A 17,228-nucleotide genomic window follows, 5' to 3' on the forward strand; every position below is an offset into this window, starting at 1 on the left:
AAATAAATGGCGTGTAATGTTGTATGGCTTGCTTTGATACATTTATCTTGTAATATAATTGCCAATGTACTGATGCCACATGTATTATCTATATTCAGTATACTGTACATTAGGTCTCTTATGGCTTCTCATTACAAGTTTGTACCCTTAAACACCATCCCTCTTATCCCCCTCCCATCCCTGGGTAACATTCATTTTTCTGTTTTACAACTTTTTTAGATTCCACATGTGGTATCACAGTACTTGTTTCATTTGCTTAATATAATGTACTTAAAGTCCATCCATGTTGCCACAAATGGAAGGATATCCTTTCTTGTGGATGATATGAACAAATCTCTTGTTTACAGAACCAAATTTGTGGCTTGGCTTTACTATTCAACATTCATATATTGGTGTTTCTGTTTTTTCTTTTTCACCCAGTTAATTTACTTTGTATCTTATGTCTCACTCAATGAAGATTCTTCAAATAATTTTTTGGAATAAAGTAGTATACAAATAAATGACAAATACTAGAGACTGAATTTTCTGTTATTCATACTCTTCCTTCTAAAGGCAATAATCGTAAAGGGACTCTTTCTTCTTTGCCTACTTTAATTCTGAGATCTGTAGAGATTGCAGGGTACATACCTAGGGTGTAAGGATTCTAGCACTGTTATCACATTCCCAACTTCAGGTTTTCCCCAAAATGATTATGTAAGGGATTCTAAAAACATTAATGGTAAAGTATATGCAATTTGCTAGGAGCCAAAAATCCAAACCCTACCTTGAAAATTCATGCCTGGATATAACCAATTGTTTTGTTAAAAAGGTTATTTTATAATTTTGCTATTTGTTCTGTTTGACACATTATTACAATTGACCACAAGAGTGGTTATTGCCAGTATTATTTTTAAATGACTTCAAAACCCATACTAGTAAAAAAAAATTTTTTTTAAATTACACTGAGGCTGTGCCACATTTTCTCCTTCTCTCAAAAACACATACACTTTTTAGATGTGGATTAACATTAACTGGTCACTGAGCACTTTTTCCTTTACGGAAGTTTCTTATATAGACTTGAAAATAGCTTTCAGCCACCAGACTACCTGTTTAGCATCAGTAGTACAGGAAACCTATGACCCACAGGATTCCCACCTACTATTTACATTAATCATGTTTCTTAGGAATTGGAGAAGTGATTTCAAGGATCATACTGCTGAATCCCCAACTAAAATTTTATTGCCTTGTACTAAATAGAACATATACAGAGACATTTAAAAAACAGTCGTCATGTTAGGCAAATTCAAATATGCCAACCTAGATTTAGTCCACAGATATAGCCAAGAACTAATAGCCAGCAGGTGAACTGATTTCCTTTCTTGGTGGTTCTTTGTGGAATTAGGTGAGAGAAATAAGGTGTGAAAGTGCCAGTGCAACACTGGAGAAAATACCCAATGTCCTTCCCGACCCACGCCAGCCACGGGAGCTGCTCTGCTCCAGATGGCTCGTTAGATCCTTTGTGCTTCATCTTCTCTGAGAGGAAAAACCCCACTCCCTATTTCCAGGTGTAAGATGCCGGGTGAGTATTATTCCACAAATGCCTTATTAAGCTCACCATTCCTGAAAAAAACCTTTTCCCCAGAAACTTTTAAAGTAATGAATGAGTACAAGTACACACAACAACATTTGGATGTGGATCCCGTGGTGCAAGGATGTCCTGCAAAGCCCCTTCAATATGCTGCGCCAGCACCATCAGGATGTGCCCATGTTGGCACCTTGTCGTGTGTGTAGCACCGCACACCAGACACCAAGTCACCCCGAGTGTTTATCCACATGAATAGAAAAACTGAACAAAAACACAGTTGTGATAGAGGCTGCATTCATAAACCCAATACAGATGAAAATCACTTTTTTCACAATCGAGGGCTGCCATTTAGGATTATTTTGTTACTGATAAATAAAAACAGAATTATTGAGAGGGTAATATACTTTGTTGTTCTTTACTGTTATAAGAGTGTCTTGTCATATAAAGAAGTCAAAAATATTTAAAATCAATTTCAAATTAAAAAATCACAGCTATGTTACTGTTCAGCAACCCCATTCAAATAACAGTACTTCATTCTCTAACAAAATTATAGCTGAGGAAAAGCTCTGAAGTTTGCATTCTGGGTATAACAGGACACCTCAGTCCGCATACTTTAAGGCTGCCACACTGCTTCAGTAATTTGAAACTACCACATCTTCAATAGGTAAAGCACTCTGCTGAGAATATAAAAAGTTATAAAAAGGCAATCATAAAAGATTAAATCTTGGTAGGCATGTCAGCTTTCTTCTAATAAAAACAAAAATAGTCATTGTCATCTAGTTAAATAGGTTTCCTTTGTTATAGAGTGTTCCAGTTATTGAAAAAGGGTCCTTAAAAAACCCCAAATGCCTGTGTCTTAAAATCCTACCCCTCTTGCCCCATTATACGTGTTTAAGAGTCATTTAATGTGCAAATGGCAAAAAAAATGTGGAGAGGGAGGGAACTTCTTGAAATGACATGCCCAATCAATTCTTGGTTTATTCTTTTACAATATCAACTTCCAAAAAGCAATATAACCAAAGTAGCCCTAAAAATACACAAAACACACCTTCATCTTTGCATTCCTTTCCCAGTAAACACAAAAAGTATGTACAGCATGTTTAATAATATGCAATATGCAAAAGCTTTGTGTTGCTGTTAGCAACATCTATACCCACCCACCCTCCTTATTCACAAGAGTACCTCTACTAAACAATTACATCACAAAGCCTGTTAGTTTGAAAGGGTCTTAATTTGTTAAAACTGGAAAATCTTTGTATAGGGGCTCCACTCATTTGACTCAAAGTTATAGACTTCCAGCGTATTCAGAAATTCATTGCCATCAAATCCTCCCACTGCATAAATGGTGTTCCCAACAGTTGCAATCCCAGCATTGCTCCTTGGTGAAGTCATGTTTCCCATCATCTTCCACTCATTTCTGGCTGGATCATACATCTCCACACAACTGATGGCATGAGAACCATCAAAACCACCACCCACAAACAGTTTTCCTACGAGAGAAATGAGACAAGGTAAATCTAGAAAGGATTAAAAAACCCTCAATCTGTCTTTCACTAAAATCAGTAGTTCTTAATAGAAATGCCTGTTCATTCTGTCAGGAAGTATTTGTTAAATGCCTGCTCATGTTGCAAGCACCCTCTAGAAGCTGAGGATACAAACGGAATAAAACTGATGAAAACCTATTTGCACACGGAATTCAATTCAAAGGGAGGAAGGCAGCATCCTTAGAACTAAAGCAGTTCTCACAGTAATTCTGTGTGGCAGTTGCTATTTGCCTTTTAACAGGTGAGGAAATGACACACAAAGAGTCTGGATAACCTGCCTAAAGATGCAGCTACTAAGCAGCAAACCAATTTTGTGCACTGATGTTCTGTACTAGTCCAGTGTTTAAGAACGAAGATTCTAAAGTTACAGGAAAGAAGATTTCCGCTAACTGAACATTTTCTAGAGCTTTCCAACTACACAAAATGATTTTGGTACAGAAATTTCTTCTTGGAAACAGATGGAGAGTTTTGACTATTTTCAAATATATATGGTGGGCAGTTAAATAAATTACTTTAAAACCAATAAAATGTTAGCATTAAGTACTCCTGTAGCTTAGAAAAAAAATTTATGACAGATTCTCAAATTCATTATTTTTTCCTCTGCCACTTAACCTATCTGCATCCAAGTATTAATGAAAGAACTAACAAGGCTTTGTTTACAAAGTAGGCTGAAGGCTACAGGCTGGTAGGATCCTTGCAGGTTTGTTTACACACTTATGCTTTCACCAGTTGAGCCACAAGCTTAAGATTCTGCTCTGTTGTTCCAAACAACAGTGCTGACTAAATTCATTATTGTAATTATATAATTAAACGTTACGTAAGCCAATTAATGGGAGGGGAAAAGAAAGCTGTGTCTATAAAGCTAAGTTTAATTTGCATTAATCTTAGTTTTCCTTTCAATTAGGTATAGAGTTGACAATTTAAAAAGACTAAATCTAGGTGATCTGCACATCAAATTCTTTAGATTCTTGTTCTCAGGAAACTCATACTCCAAGATGGTATGAGTTTGGCTTATGAAGAAAATGACTTAGAACTTTATTCAGTGAACCCATCAAAAGATTGGTGAATGAATTATGTTATATATCAACTACAGAGTCCCTGGTTAGAAAAGATATTTCTACAAGACAAAACCACAAATCCCCATTGTATCAGAAAAGATGGCTGCTTCTGAATTCTAATTATACAAGCAGATAGTTACTATTGACATTCTTCCAGAACTTTACGACAAACTGTTGCCACTATCTACTCCTCACCTCCAAATCACAACACTCACCATCAAGAACAGCTACTCCAGATCCTCGCCGAGCCACATTCATGGGAGCAATTAAAGTCCAGGTGTTATTCTCAGGATTGTAACGTTCTACTGTGTTCAGACAATTCCAAGACTCTGCACCTCCAATTATGTACAAGTAACCACCAAGCTCACAGACTGCAGACTGGTGTCTACCTATAAAGTCAAGCCAAACCAAAATCATTACTATACCTCCCTAAACAGTAAGTGTGTACTGTACATACTGTTGAGGTCTTTAAAGAAAAACTTAAAGAAAAACAAAAAATCAGCTTACGAATGTTAAGAGGAGCACAGCTTGTCCATGACTTTGTTACAGGGTCAAATACATCACAATTTTTCAGTCCTTTTTGACCATATGGATCAGAGCCACCAACAATGTATAATTTCCCGTTCAAAGCACACACTCCTATGAGAGTATACAATAAGGTTACACATTGATGATTTAATCATATTTAAATACTGATTACCTCAGAAGAAAAGTATTATTACCTGCATTACAACGGTTAGTTCTCAATTCAGGAACGGGCGTCCAGTCATCTATATTTGGATCATACATCTCTCCACAACTCAGGTCATCTGAGTGGCCATTCGATCCACCCACCACATAGAGCTGGCCCTAGGCCAGAAGCGAGACGTTAGATTCTCTGCCATCCTTAAGTTATGAGAAAAAGCTCAACCAGGGTTGCTTCTTCCTGCGACGTAAATACTTACTGTGAGTACAGCCATTTGAAATCGGGCTCTTGGTGTTCTCATGGGAGCAAGAAAGGACCAATGATCTGTGTGTGGATCATAGCATTCAACTGTTCGGAGACATTCTTCTCTGTTGTAACCACCTAGTAAAGGAACCAGCAATGTTTATGCTTAAAATATTAAACTGAACTAGGGTTTCTTTCCCAGAACAGTTTAAGTAATGTGCACAATGAAAAAAAGAATTTTTACCCACAAACTTATTAGTAAGGCCCCATTAGTTGATGTTTTAACTAAGTGCTCATAATAGCTGAATAGCACCTTTATCAGTATGAGTAAATTGCTTAGTCTGGCTTGAAAATTAGAAAACAATTTACCCACTTTTCTAGTTTTTTAAGCATTAGACACAGACATTAACTTAAAGGTAGGTAATGCAATAGTATTTACTCGTTATTTCTCTGTCTGTCATCTTAGAGTGTGGTAGAGTGAACTGCCAAGAAGGCGTTTTAAACCCTCTCTTCTCAGGTCTGCATGCCACAGACAAGCCTAAGTGGCCGCTGAGAGGCTCAGCCAGTGGAAGGTTTCCAGGAAGGAATCACTCACCCTTCCGTTCTTACCTGCAGCGATGAGCTTGCCATTCATCTCTGCTGTCCCCAGGCCAGAGCGCGCGTACTGCATAGGCGACATGGGCTTTTCTATTAGCTCATCTGGTTGCATCTCAAAGCTTAAGCTTTTAGTTAGTTTTGGAGTACTTGTTGGTGAGCTCTGTGGGCTGTTTCGTCCGTGAAGGAAAATTACACAGAATATACCATCCAACACAGCCAGGCACAAGTAAGTGTTATCTGCAAGCACAAGAGTTCTCTGTTTAAGATGCAGTTATTTCATTTGGTTGACTGTGATCCTGAACTGGACTCCCGTGGGCAGTCTGGTGCGAGTTTTAGTTGCTTCTGGGTTTTCCCCTCAAATAGTCAACTTAAAGTATTAAATGGTTCCACTCAACACTTCTTAAAATATAAAACTGAAGACAATCTGACAAGTGTAATATACTTACTTGAAGTCTTTTCCGAAGCAATGATTTTCCACTCATGCTTAGGGCTTTGAACTGTAGCATTTGGAGGAGAGAGACATCCAGTGGAACTGCTACTTATCGGCTTATGGCCATTCTCACGGGGTGGCTTTTTCTGCAAAATCAAAAGGCAGCTACAGAAACCTAGCCACAGACCGCACCTGGTATGCCTCCTTCCTGAGCTATTCCACAACACTGAAGAAACACCGAGCATCCCTCACCTGTGTGCGAGTCACAGCACACCTAAATCTAACACAAACCAGCACTTCCCAGCTGACACAACTTAATGGCATACATCCATCTCCACTTAATGATGAAATGACTACAGCTACACAAATAGCCTGGTCAGAGAAAGCTCCATTTAAACAATTAAAAAAACAAGAATCAGAAAACCTCAATGGGAAAAAAAAGGGGAAAGCCCCATAATCCACATAAGCTCCCAGACTGGTATTTTATATAAAGTATAGAATCTTCCAAAATAGACTATAAATTTAAAAGGCATGAAATTAACTGAAAGAATATATTTAGTCTCTAGGCCACTGTCAAAACCTAACAAAATTAACATACACTGGTACCCTTCATACAATGCAAGCAGAAAAGAAGCAGATAGACTCATCCACTCTCTCTAGAAGTATTCTACAGGAAAAATGTGGCAATTACAAGAAACACCTAAAAGTGTACTTTTTCAGGACTAACTGATAGATATTAGAGTGGTTTTCGAGACAACACTGCCAACACAAAGCAAACATTAAAAATAGTAATCAGAAATAAATGCTAAAACTAGATCCAAATATTCACAAAAGTAGAATACAAAGGAAGAGAGGGAGAAATGGGCAAAGCTGCAAATTTTCAAACAACTGTAAGAGAATTGTGTTGTAATGCATGAGTTGCCTTTGATGGCTTTCTTCCAATCACTTTAGTTCCTGACACTTGCAAAGGATAAGATCATAGGGAACTGGAATCAAGACTATCCTGAGAACTATCAAATGAACAGGGACCACTTTCAGTACCTGGCCAGTTCTGTTCATCCATTTATTTTGGTCCTCAGGGCTAGAGCCACATGTGTAGGTTGATTTCTAGTGGAAATTCCTGTTTCTAGTTGAAGCAAAAAGCCACTTAACAATAGAGGAAAAGATTTTGGTAGTTACTTATGAAAACACTACCAAAAGTTTGGTAGGGACCATTCAGCAAGTGTGGTTATACATATGTAGACAATTTTAAGAAAAGGTAAGAAAAGGTAGAAAACATACTATGATAATGGTTGTCATTAAATTCCATTTAGACATTTATTATACACCTGTATATTATTAAGTACTTTATTCACATCATCTTTTTAATCCAATGAGGGGAATATTATCAACCCATTTTATAAATAAAAATACTGAGTCTCAGAACATTATGTATTGCCTAGGCACTACACCTGAAAGATTAGGAATTCCGCATATAAAGCTACTGCTTGTATACTAGGACAGACTGTGTTCTCTGCTACTAGGAATTATAAGGTACATAAAACCCCATCCCAGTCTGTGGGAAGAAGGGATCCAAAATATCACAAATCGATGATGCTCACAGTAAGAGCTTTTATCTTAGTAAGAACACTGTTCTAATGTATAGATTATAACTGAGGGAAAAACCAGCATGAAAGAGGTAAAGCAACAATACAGCAATGACCACCACTACTATTACATAACTAAGAAGTTTTACATAGAAATATTGGTTAACTTCTTTATGTTCCTCGTGGAACATTTCTAACATAATCCTTTACTCTCCCTTATCTTCCAACTTTCCCTTAGCAACTCCTCGCACCCAGCCCACCCATGGGCCCCCACACACTTCCCCACCAGTTTCCAGGTGGTAGTCTCTAGGAGTTGTTTCTTTTTTAGCCACTACCACTTCTCAAGCTCGAGTTTCTAAACCTTAACACTCTTAGGAAATTATACCTGATAAAGGTTATTAAGTGACTTCCTAGGACCGATGCAGAAAAGGTACCCCTAACCTTCTACCAGACCTCCCAAAGAATGGTTTGAAACAGTTCACAATTACTCCTCCTGCTATCTGGCTTTTGTAACACCATTTAATTCTAATTGTCCTACTACCTTTCTAATGGCTTCTTCTCAAACCCTTTTCCTGAAGTCTAATGTGTCCCTTCATCCTTTTTATTTCGTGATCTCTGTTCATGGCACCACCTCCTAATGAGACATATGTCAGAATCCCACTCTCCTAATTCTTCCTTTTCCCTAATTTCTTAATCTAAACAATCACTAAGGATTCACTCAACCTTTGTAACTACAAATGGCTGAAGTCCACCCTTTCTCCACTTAGACCAAGCCTTTATATTTTCACTTTAACTACTTACTATTCATATGTCTACAAATTGGTCTCACAAGCTTTACTACCCTCTGTATCTGCTTATAAAAATAGGGTTTAATGCAATCATTTTGTAAAGAACCACAAATCAGCTGGGATCCCAAGACCCCGAGACTTCTACCTGACAGTTAACCTTTGTCTAAAACATGATTAATACACGTAGATATTTTTGCTGTACCTACCATGATCTAAACAATCCCCCTATTGTTGGCCTACTGTCCATTTTTTCAGTATTAAAGTTATGAAATACATCTGTTCATCATCACTCTAATCCCTTGGCTAAAATTATTTGAATGTTTCCCACAACTTGTGGGATAATGTGTAACCCCAGCCAGGTGGCATTTACCTGCTTTCCCAATCTGTGACCTGTAATCCCCAAAGTATCATCCTTGTATAAGGTATTCTTTGCTGACACACCTTCCCTCTAGCTGCTGTGCAAACTCTTCTAAATCCTGAGCCTGCTGAAATATTGCCTCCTTTTGAAATTTTCCTAGTTTCCTCTCCTCCTGGCTCCACTTGCCCTCCCATTTATGCCATTGGTAGAACCTTTTAAGTCTGTTTTTCTAACTTACTCCTAAAAGGTCTTGAAAGTGGAAAATCTCTTACACATTTTCGTCCCCATCTGTAACATCATAGCCTGCTAATTAGGCATTATAACTTTTGCTGGTTCAAAGACTACTTTTAAAAGAATGTAAACTTAAGATTAGAGTCGAAAGAAAATAAGCTAAATGTCCAAAATGCACAAACATGAACAATGTTTTCAACTAACTCAAATCCAAAAACTTTTTGTGAAAATAAAGATATTTGGCCACTACTGCCACAGAACACCTGGTAACATCACTTACATAGGCTGTTTCTGAGTCTATCATTCACCTTCTGTTAAAGGAAAATAACCCTTAAGCTGGGTCAATTCAGCCTACTTGATAGTTCAGTCCTCACAAATACAATGTTGAGCCAAAGGCCAAACAAAATAATGTGTACCACATGACCATTTACATAAATTTCAAGTATAGATAAATCTATCATTTCAGGAGTGAAGATAATGGTTTCCTTCGGGGTTGTGTAGGGAGGTGACTGAAAGGGGCAATAGGAAGGCCTGCAGGATGACAGCCGTCTTCTCTTCTTGTCCCAGGTAGTGTTTAAGTGGGTTGACTATGTAACATTTATGATTTGTACACTTTTCAAGGCTACTTGTCCATAAACTAATAAAGTTTATACCTGAGCTTTTAAAAAATTGGGTCTGCTAGTCATTCCTGTTACAAACTATTAATTTTTGTGATCTGACCAAAATGAGTAATTTGTACGTTGCTGCATCTCATTGGCCCTTTTCCTTACTACTTGTAAATTCTACCTTATTGAGTAAAAATTCTAAATGGGATTTCCTAATTTATTTTTATATGGCAAAACAGTAGCAACTAAGAAAGCTTGTTTTCGCCCGAAAATGTTTCTGTCCAGCTTTACCAATGAAATTCTTCCACTTTCCTTTATTAAAGGAAAATTTCAGTATACTGTAAAATGCTCTAATCAGATTTTACCCTGAGGTTACCTCAGATGTGCAATGTGTACCTGCACAAACTGAATGTGGTCATCATCACTGCCAAACACCTCAGCCTGTCCATCTAGTAGGTTCCCATCAAGCAGCTTGTGATCAGCTGAGTAGTACAAGGTTTGAACCTGCAAAACAGCAACAGAACACCCATGTGGCTGCTGTCTCCACGGCCACTCCACTAGTCTGCACGTCACACAAACGCCTCAAGGTAACCTCCAGTGTGCTTCCTGAGCCTCTTGACTTCTTGCTCTGGCAGGATCCCAAGTAAAGGAAATACATGTCATGGTTGTAAAAATTTGAAAAACAAAAATAAAATACAAAATCTTTCAATACTGGCTGAAGAGTCCTTGGCTTGAGTGGATTGAAAGAAATCTTCATTTTTTCATAGCTTTCTATTATATAGCATTAAGAAAAAAAGCAGTAGTACAATATATAGACTCTTAAAGACTATACATATTCACAATGAAATTCACTAAGTATGTTTACACCTTTGAAGATAAGTGGTTTGATTTGCATAACATTTCTGTCCTGTAGGCAAGGTCAAGAAAAAGAGATAAAAAAACAAATGCAAAAATTCAAACGAGTTATAGAGATACCTCTATTAACAGATGCAAGTAACTGGCTAATGCATCTTGCATTATGATTTCCAAGTGGGGAAACCATACAGAATTTAAAGATTGCCTGCTAGCCTTTTCAGAACATGATGATAACAAAAGTTTCAAAGGCCTATGGATTTGGTAAGCCTTCAGTGAATCTGAAAGGCTTAAGTGGAGGGATAAACTCAAGGTCACTCCACTGCTCCTCTGCAGATGTTTCATTCCCACCATCTCTCCATCAATTTTTTCATGTGTACTTTTAAAAAAGTAGCCCAAGTGAAGTGAGTATATGTATGAACAACCCCATTGAAAAACACAAAGCTTTAGAGAGAAGAATCCTGTAAAGGAGTAAACACCATTAAATCATCATCGTTCTCTGCCCACAGCGGGTTTTCTTAGGAGAGCTGGGGCAGGACTGCTGCTTCTTTACGTGTCAATACACTTGAGGTTTCTTCTGGTCTCTTCAGTCTTGGGTATCCTAGTTTTGTTAATAAACCTATGGGGAGATAAATCAATGGGGAGGAACAACCATTAGAAGCTTTTACCTACTTGCAAATTTAAAGCAAAAACCTGTGAAGAAAAATCAAGAATCTACAGAAAATTTCAGTACCACCTCCCACTTCTAAAGCAAATTACATGCTACTTTAAAGAAAGTTAACAGCACATAATAAGCAAAGAAATAAAAAAGAAAAGCAGAAGACCAAACTGAACAGTTCATTCAGCTCACCTGGACACCCCCCCTGCTCTCAGCTTAGGGGTACCTATAGCAAAATTTAAATTCTTTAGGGTCATGGTTATAAAATAAAAGTGAAAGGGAATCCTTCATGTTGTAGCAAAATAATGCTTAAGAATTGCTGAATCCCATTTACTTTAAAACTAACCTCTTCCATCAGCTCTTCCAGACTGTCTCCATTCTCCCAGATGCTACGCTGCACCCAGTTGATTACCTTTGTATACAATTTGCCATTGCTGGGCAAGCAAACATTATCTTCAAGCATTACCTCCAACTACAATTGGGAGTAAAAACAAAGACACACGGATCAGTGTTGAGCCTCTAACTCTCAGCTTAATTCTTGATTTCATAATAAACTTGTCACGACTGCCCAAGTGCATTCTGTACCATTTACTCTAATTTGTAAGGAGTACCAAAACCAAAGACAGTAAACCACCTGGTAGGCAGTCCACCACACTGCTAAAAACAGCATCGTTTCAATATATTATTTTTTTACAACCATTACTCACTTGCTTTAAACACGGACAAAGAATCCATGCCTGCAACTAGATAGTATCTATCTCTTTATTGGTTTATTCCTTACCTTTAGCCTTGGAAGTTTAAGAAATTCTTCCTCTTCTGAAATTTGTAACAGGTGCTCTTGAATATAAGCATCAACCTTATTCAACAAACGGGAGTCTCCCATACAACTTGCAAAATTTCGGTAAGAGATGCAGCTGCTAACATCCATTCTAGACAGTAAATAATCACCACAAACCTTGGAAAAGAAATACACGAGTACCAACATTTATATATATTTTACTTAACAAATATTTAATTGCCAATGTGTAAGCTCTATGTGAAGATACAAAGATGAATAAGAAATCCTTGCCCCAACAGAACTTTTAACAGTAGGAAGAACACATGTATACAACAGTAAACATCAAAGAATGCCTTATAAATGTGTAAGTTGTTTAAGGAAAGGTACAACAAACTGAAATGCTATGATAATGCACATGAAATGTGCAGACAAGTATTTCCAACTAGAGATAAAGCTCCATGAAGGCACTATCTGAACTGGGCTCTACAGGAGAGATGATACTGTTGGATGCAGACAGGAAGTACAGAAGATGTGGCAAACAATGTATCCTGGCTGGAGCAAAAGATAAGACAATTAGGAAATAATTTTGGAAAAATAGCAACTACATTAACGAGAACCTGGAGTGCCAACCTGAGGGATATGTGCTATAAACCATAGAAGGATTTTTTAACAGAGGAGTGATGTTCAAGGAGGGACCAAGGAACTTTTTCTTAAAGGACCAGATAGCACGCATTTTAGGCTGCGGGCCGTATCTGTGTCTGGCAAAATTACTTAACTCTGTCACTGTAAATAGAAAGCAGCCATAGGCCTTATGTCAATGCAAGCTGTATTCCAACAGAACTTCATAAAAACAGGCAGCTGGCATGATCTTCATTAGTGGATTAAATGCTTTTTTTCCTACGAATTATTAGCACTTCTCAATGGTGTTAAATTGTATAAGGAATACTTTTAAAGAGGAACCCAAAGCATAGAAAAACAGAAAAGTGAGAAGTTATATGACTAACTCTTGAGAAAAACAGGAATTATTGTGAATATGCTATCAGAAACTGACACAGCCATCCTGCCAGAGAACACTACTGGACGAGCAAGGGTATAGTCCAAATTATCTGATAAAAATGTGATATTACTACATTATAACAGCTACAAAGTTAAAATAACATATTCAGTTGCCTAGGGGAAAAAAAGGGGTATTTTCAAATTCTTAAGACTAACAAATATCTTATGACAAATGATGCATTCTAATCATATAAAATAAGACTCCCTAGTAACAGTACTCCTTGTATACTGCTTCAGGTACTCTACCTGCTTTACTCGGTCCATCTTCAGCTTTTTTGCTGCAGAATAAACATCTTTTACTAATTCCTTATCGGCTTTCAACCTATTAAAAAAAAATTCCTTTGTCACTTAGGATACCAAGGCCTTAAAACAAGGCACTTAATATAAATTTAGAGAGACCTGGAATTTCCTGATGATATTCCCTAATTATATGATTTATTTCAAAACACTTACTGAGCAGTATAGGCATAATTCAACAAGACTTCAACAGCTTCTGGATTGAGATCATCAAATTTAACATGAGAAACTCCATGGGGATCACTATCACTATTAAAGATTTCAAATAAATAAGGACTGCAGCACGCCAGGACTGCTCTGTGTGCTAACATCTCATGGCCACAGACCTGAAATTACAAGGAATTAAAATTAGAAGTATTGTGGACTGTGTATTTCTCTAGATAATTACATCAGATCCTTTACCTTACATTTCTACGTAAATTATTCTTTTTAAAAGTCATTTCATTAAGTCCCTCCTACAAAAAAGAAAATAAGCAAATCCAAGACTTACAGCTTTCAGCAATAAAAGATCAATTCTGTAAGTTTCCAATTAAGTTTTAAATACCTGAAGTCGAACATCACAGAACTGGCCACTCTTCCTCAGGGCATTTAATTTGGCAACAGAAGACTCAATGAAATTTTCGTCTTCAAACATTAAATATCCATTGGGAATCATTTTTCCTTATTAATTTGGCTAAAGGGCAGAAAGAAAACCAAGTTATTTTACTTGTGAATGGCGATTTTTGTAGTTGCAGTTTAGAGAGTAATACTTTATTTTCAAATTCCATCCTATCAACAAATAAAACTCTACCATACAAAAATATTGCTGAAACAACACTGGCACTGAATGTCTAATCTTTGGAACCCCCCTACCCCCATATTTTAGTTGTAAGTCTTAATAAGGATCCATACACTGTGGGTGTCTCACCAATTCTGGCCAGGTTTCCGGGTCTTTTAGCACATTCATTGTGGAGAGAAATGTGCACCGGCCCCGCCCACACCCACCCAACAAGCAACCTGAGGGCCTGAAGGAGTGGAGGGGTCATCACATGTTCCCTTGGATGTGCGCTGCTGTCACTGCATTAGTCACACATGAGAAAAACTGATATACAAGATAAACTTAAATTTCTGTTCCCTTTTCAGGTCTCTTATATTCTAAATGACTTACCTCCTAAGATCATGATAGAAACTTACATTCTTTAAAAAATTTTTCCATTTCACCTTTGCTTGTGAACTAAGTGGCTACACGAAATCCATCATTAAAAAGCAGTAATGGGAGATTCAGTTTGAAGTAACTGGTTTATTTAAATTCAAAATATTTTACATAAGGAAGAAGGAAAGTGTTTTTTCTACAAATGATTCCTGACTTTTCCACCTTTTAAAGACTTATGAAAGTCTGTTAGTGTACTTGGCACAGTCTTCAGAAAAACAAGAGTGTCTGAATGCTGCACTGGGCACTGAATATTCACTTACTGACTTTACTGGTGAGAAATATGTTTCCGGGATGTCGTAAATAATCCAAGGACAAAGGAGTGTTAAAACTCAGCACTTCCGTTGAGGTATGAAGACAGGTGGCTGAAGTGAAGGCAGAGGTGAAGCTCTAATGGTGATTCCAAAACTATCAGGCTTGAAAATGATGTAATCAAGTCCTTAAAAGCTATAGACATGAATTTCTTCTGTGATAATCATGCATCATAATCTGTAACAATGACAAATTTTAGATCATTCAGAATGATCAAAAGACTGTCATTGATCTAGGTAGATAAGATCATTCAAAGTAATTTCTGATCTTGAGATTTTGAGATAAATGGCACAAATACAAAAAATAATGAACACAAACGCAATTAAACATAAAAATTTTTCCATTTAATCTGCAACTACTCAGTTAATCAAAAAACAAAAACAAAAACAAAAACCCCAAATCCAGAATTAGGCAGGAGCTAATAACTTTTAGAATTTAAGTGAGATTGTTTAAGCAGAAGATTAGAGAACAAATATAAACATTGGTTAACTCTAATCATCTTTAAGATTAGATTCCAAGTTAATAATATACAAACATGTGAGCTGTTCATTTCACCAGCCAGCAAGCAACCTTTGGACATTACTCTCAGGCATGTATACAGTGCTACAGTCCAACCAGACATACTGTTCCCCAGAATGTGCTCTGCCCTTCCCAGCCTCTTTTTCAGGTTATTCTGTCTTCTCTGAATACCTGTAATCCAGCCTCTGTCAGATTAAATCTTACCTCCAGGGAGCCCTAGCTAAAAATCCCGAGTTGAAAAATAGTTTCTCCCCATCCTGCACGTACAGAACCCTCTCTGAAAGGTGTGTTTAACCTTCCAGCAGGTGCTTCTGTGGACCTGCTTATCTGTGTAGACTCAAGGTCCCTGAAGGCAGAGCCTCTGTCTTACTCATCTTTGTATCCATCCCGTCTACCCCTACCAAAACAACAAGCCTAGAAACTGTAACAAAAAATAATCGTTCAGTCCTCCTACCCAGTCTTTCACTCTCATGTCATCAACTACAAGTGTCAAATTCAGATGGCATTTATTTTTGAATCACATGCACTGCTATTATACCACTGTGTAATTCTGGATATCAGAATTATGTAAGAAATTATCTTAAAGATATGCATACTTTTAAAAATGAATATCTTAAAATTACCTGGATTTCCCTTATATATCAATCAAGCCCACAATTCTAAATCTAACAGTTAAGGTGAATAACCCAGCACTTACTGTAGGCTAGTCCAGTTCTAATTCAACAAACTACTGTGTTAGGTTCAAAACACAATCTGTAAGAAAGCTGGATCCCATGTTCACTAACTGGTTTCTTCATAACTTAAGTTTTACTTCATAGAAACCTGAGTACTCTGACTCAAGCTGAAATTGTCATCAATGCTTACCTTTACAACAAACTATAACACGCCATTACATAATATTGATTTCCTTTGCTCTACACTTGCTTCTAGATTAGTTAATACAGTTTTGCTTAAGAAACCAGTTCTAACAAATGTTTTCCAAGTGCCACACAGCTCTATGTACACAGAGAGAACCCATGATCCTAAAGAAACCTTCATACTTTCAAGTAAGACCAAGCTCAAATTAAAGAAAATCTTTGTATATATGGTACATTCTGGGGTGGCCAATCCAGTCACAGTTGGTTAACAGTTTACTTCAGTTTCATGAGCTGCTCTTAGAACAAAGGTGAAGGGAGGAGGGAGGGGAACCCTCCATGCAAATTGTGTTTATATGATTAAAATGTTGCCTTTGAAAAACCGAACACATCATAATACTGAGATTTATAAATATTTAAAACTATGACCAGTTTTATTCAGTATTTACTTGTAAAGTAGTTTTGATCTAACTAAGAATAAAAATGGCATTTATTTATATTTGATAAATTGGAAGTTATACCTTCAATTTGTTTTGGGGGGAAAAAACACAACAGATGGTTAAAATCAATTCAGTCCTTTGAGAGAAAACACTGGAGAATTTTTGGAGCAACTCTTGGCACACAAATTTGTACAATAGTATTAGTTTTTCAAAAGTAAGTTCTACTACAATTAGTACTTGGTGATTTCGCAGTACATCAAGGTATTAATAATGAATCTAATCTCTTTAATGTCTACTGATCAGTACAACCCTGATTTTCAAGTAGCTGCAGTCCACTTGACGTTTAAGTTAACGCAGCAAACTTTATTCACTTACTGCCCTCATATACTGCATGTCTGTACTCACTCACCCCTAAGTTGGAGGAGGTCAAATCAACTCCTGCCTGCAGAACCTTGTCTCTGAAAGCTCACATTCACTTTCACTAGAGTAACCTTGGGCAAATTGGGCCTTAAGCTATTCCAAAAATTCATGGAAGATCTTACTTTGGTCTGTGAAACTCACACACAATAACTGGTAGAATAAAA

The 17,228-nt window shown here is 37.1% G+C and overlaps 1 protein-coding gene across 1 annotated transcript in view; it reads right to left on the bottom strand.

Moving 5' to 3' along the window:
• The window catches only part of IVNS1ABP (influenza virus NS1A binding protein), a 20,526-nt gene continuing 3,298 nt past the window's right edge, over positions 1 to 17,228 (bottom strand). Inside the window, exons 2-15 of the mRNA XM_036912550.2 lie at positions 14,783 to 15,008; positions 13,875 to 14,003; positions 13,487 to 13,656; positions 13,280 to 13,355; positions 11,981 to 12,154; positions 11,546 to 11,671; positions 10,086 to 10,193; positions 6,138 to 6,267; positions 5,704 to 5,928; positions 5,111 to 5,232; positions 4,889 to 5,015; positions 4,674 to 4,805; positions 4,382 to 4,555; positions 1 to 3,054 (exon numbers count right to left, since the gene is read on the bottom strand). Coding sequence (XP_036768445.2) covers positions 2,801 to 3,054; positions 4,382 to 4,555; positions 4,674 to 4,805; positions 4,889 to 5,015; positions 5,111 to 5,232; positions 5,704 to 5,928; positions 6,138 to 6,267; positions 10,086 to 10,193; positions 11,546 to 11,671; positions 11,981 to 12,154; positions 13,280 to 13,355; positions 13,487 to 13,656; positions 13,875 to 13,985 — 1,929 coding nt within the window. The 5' untranslated portion in view covers positions 13,986 to 14,003; positions 14,783 to 15,008 and the 3' untranslated portion in view covers positions 1 to 2,800. The remainder of the gene's footprint in view (positions 3,055 to 4,381; positions 4,556 to 4,673; positions 4,806 to 4,888; positions 5,016 to 5,110; positions 5,233 to 5,703; positions 5,929 to 6,137; positions 6,268 to 10,085; positions 10,194 to 11,545; positions 11,672 to 11,980; positions 12,155 to 13,279; positions 13,356 to 13,486; positions 13,657 to 13,874; positions 14,004 to 14,782; positions 15,009 to 17,228) is intronic.

This window comes from Manis pentadactyla, chromosome 9 (genome assembly GCF_030020395.1).
Source record: "Manis pentadactyla isolate mManPen7 chromosome 9, mManPen7.hap1, whole genome shotgun sequence".
In the NCBI taxonomy this organism is placed as follows: Eukaryota; Metazoa; Chordata; class Mammalia; order Pholidota; family Manidae; genus Manis; species Manis pentadactyla.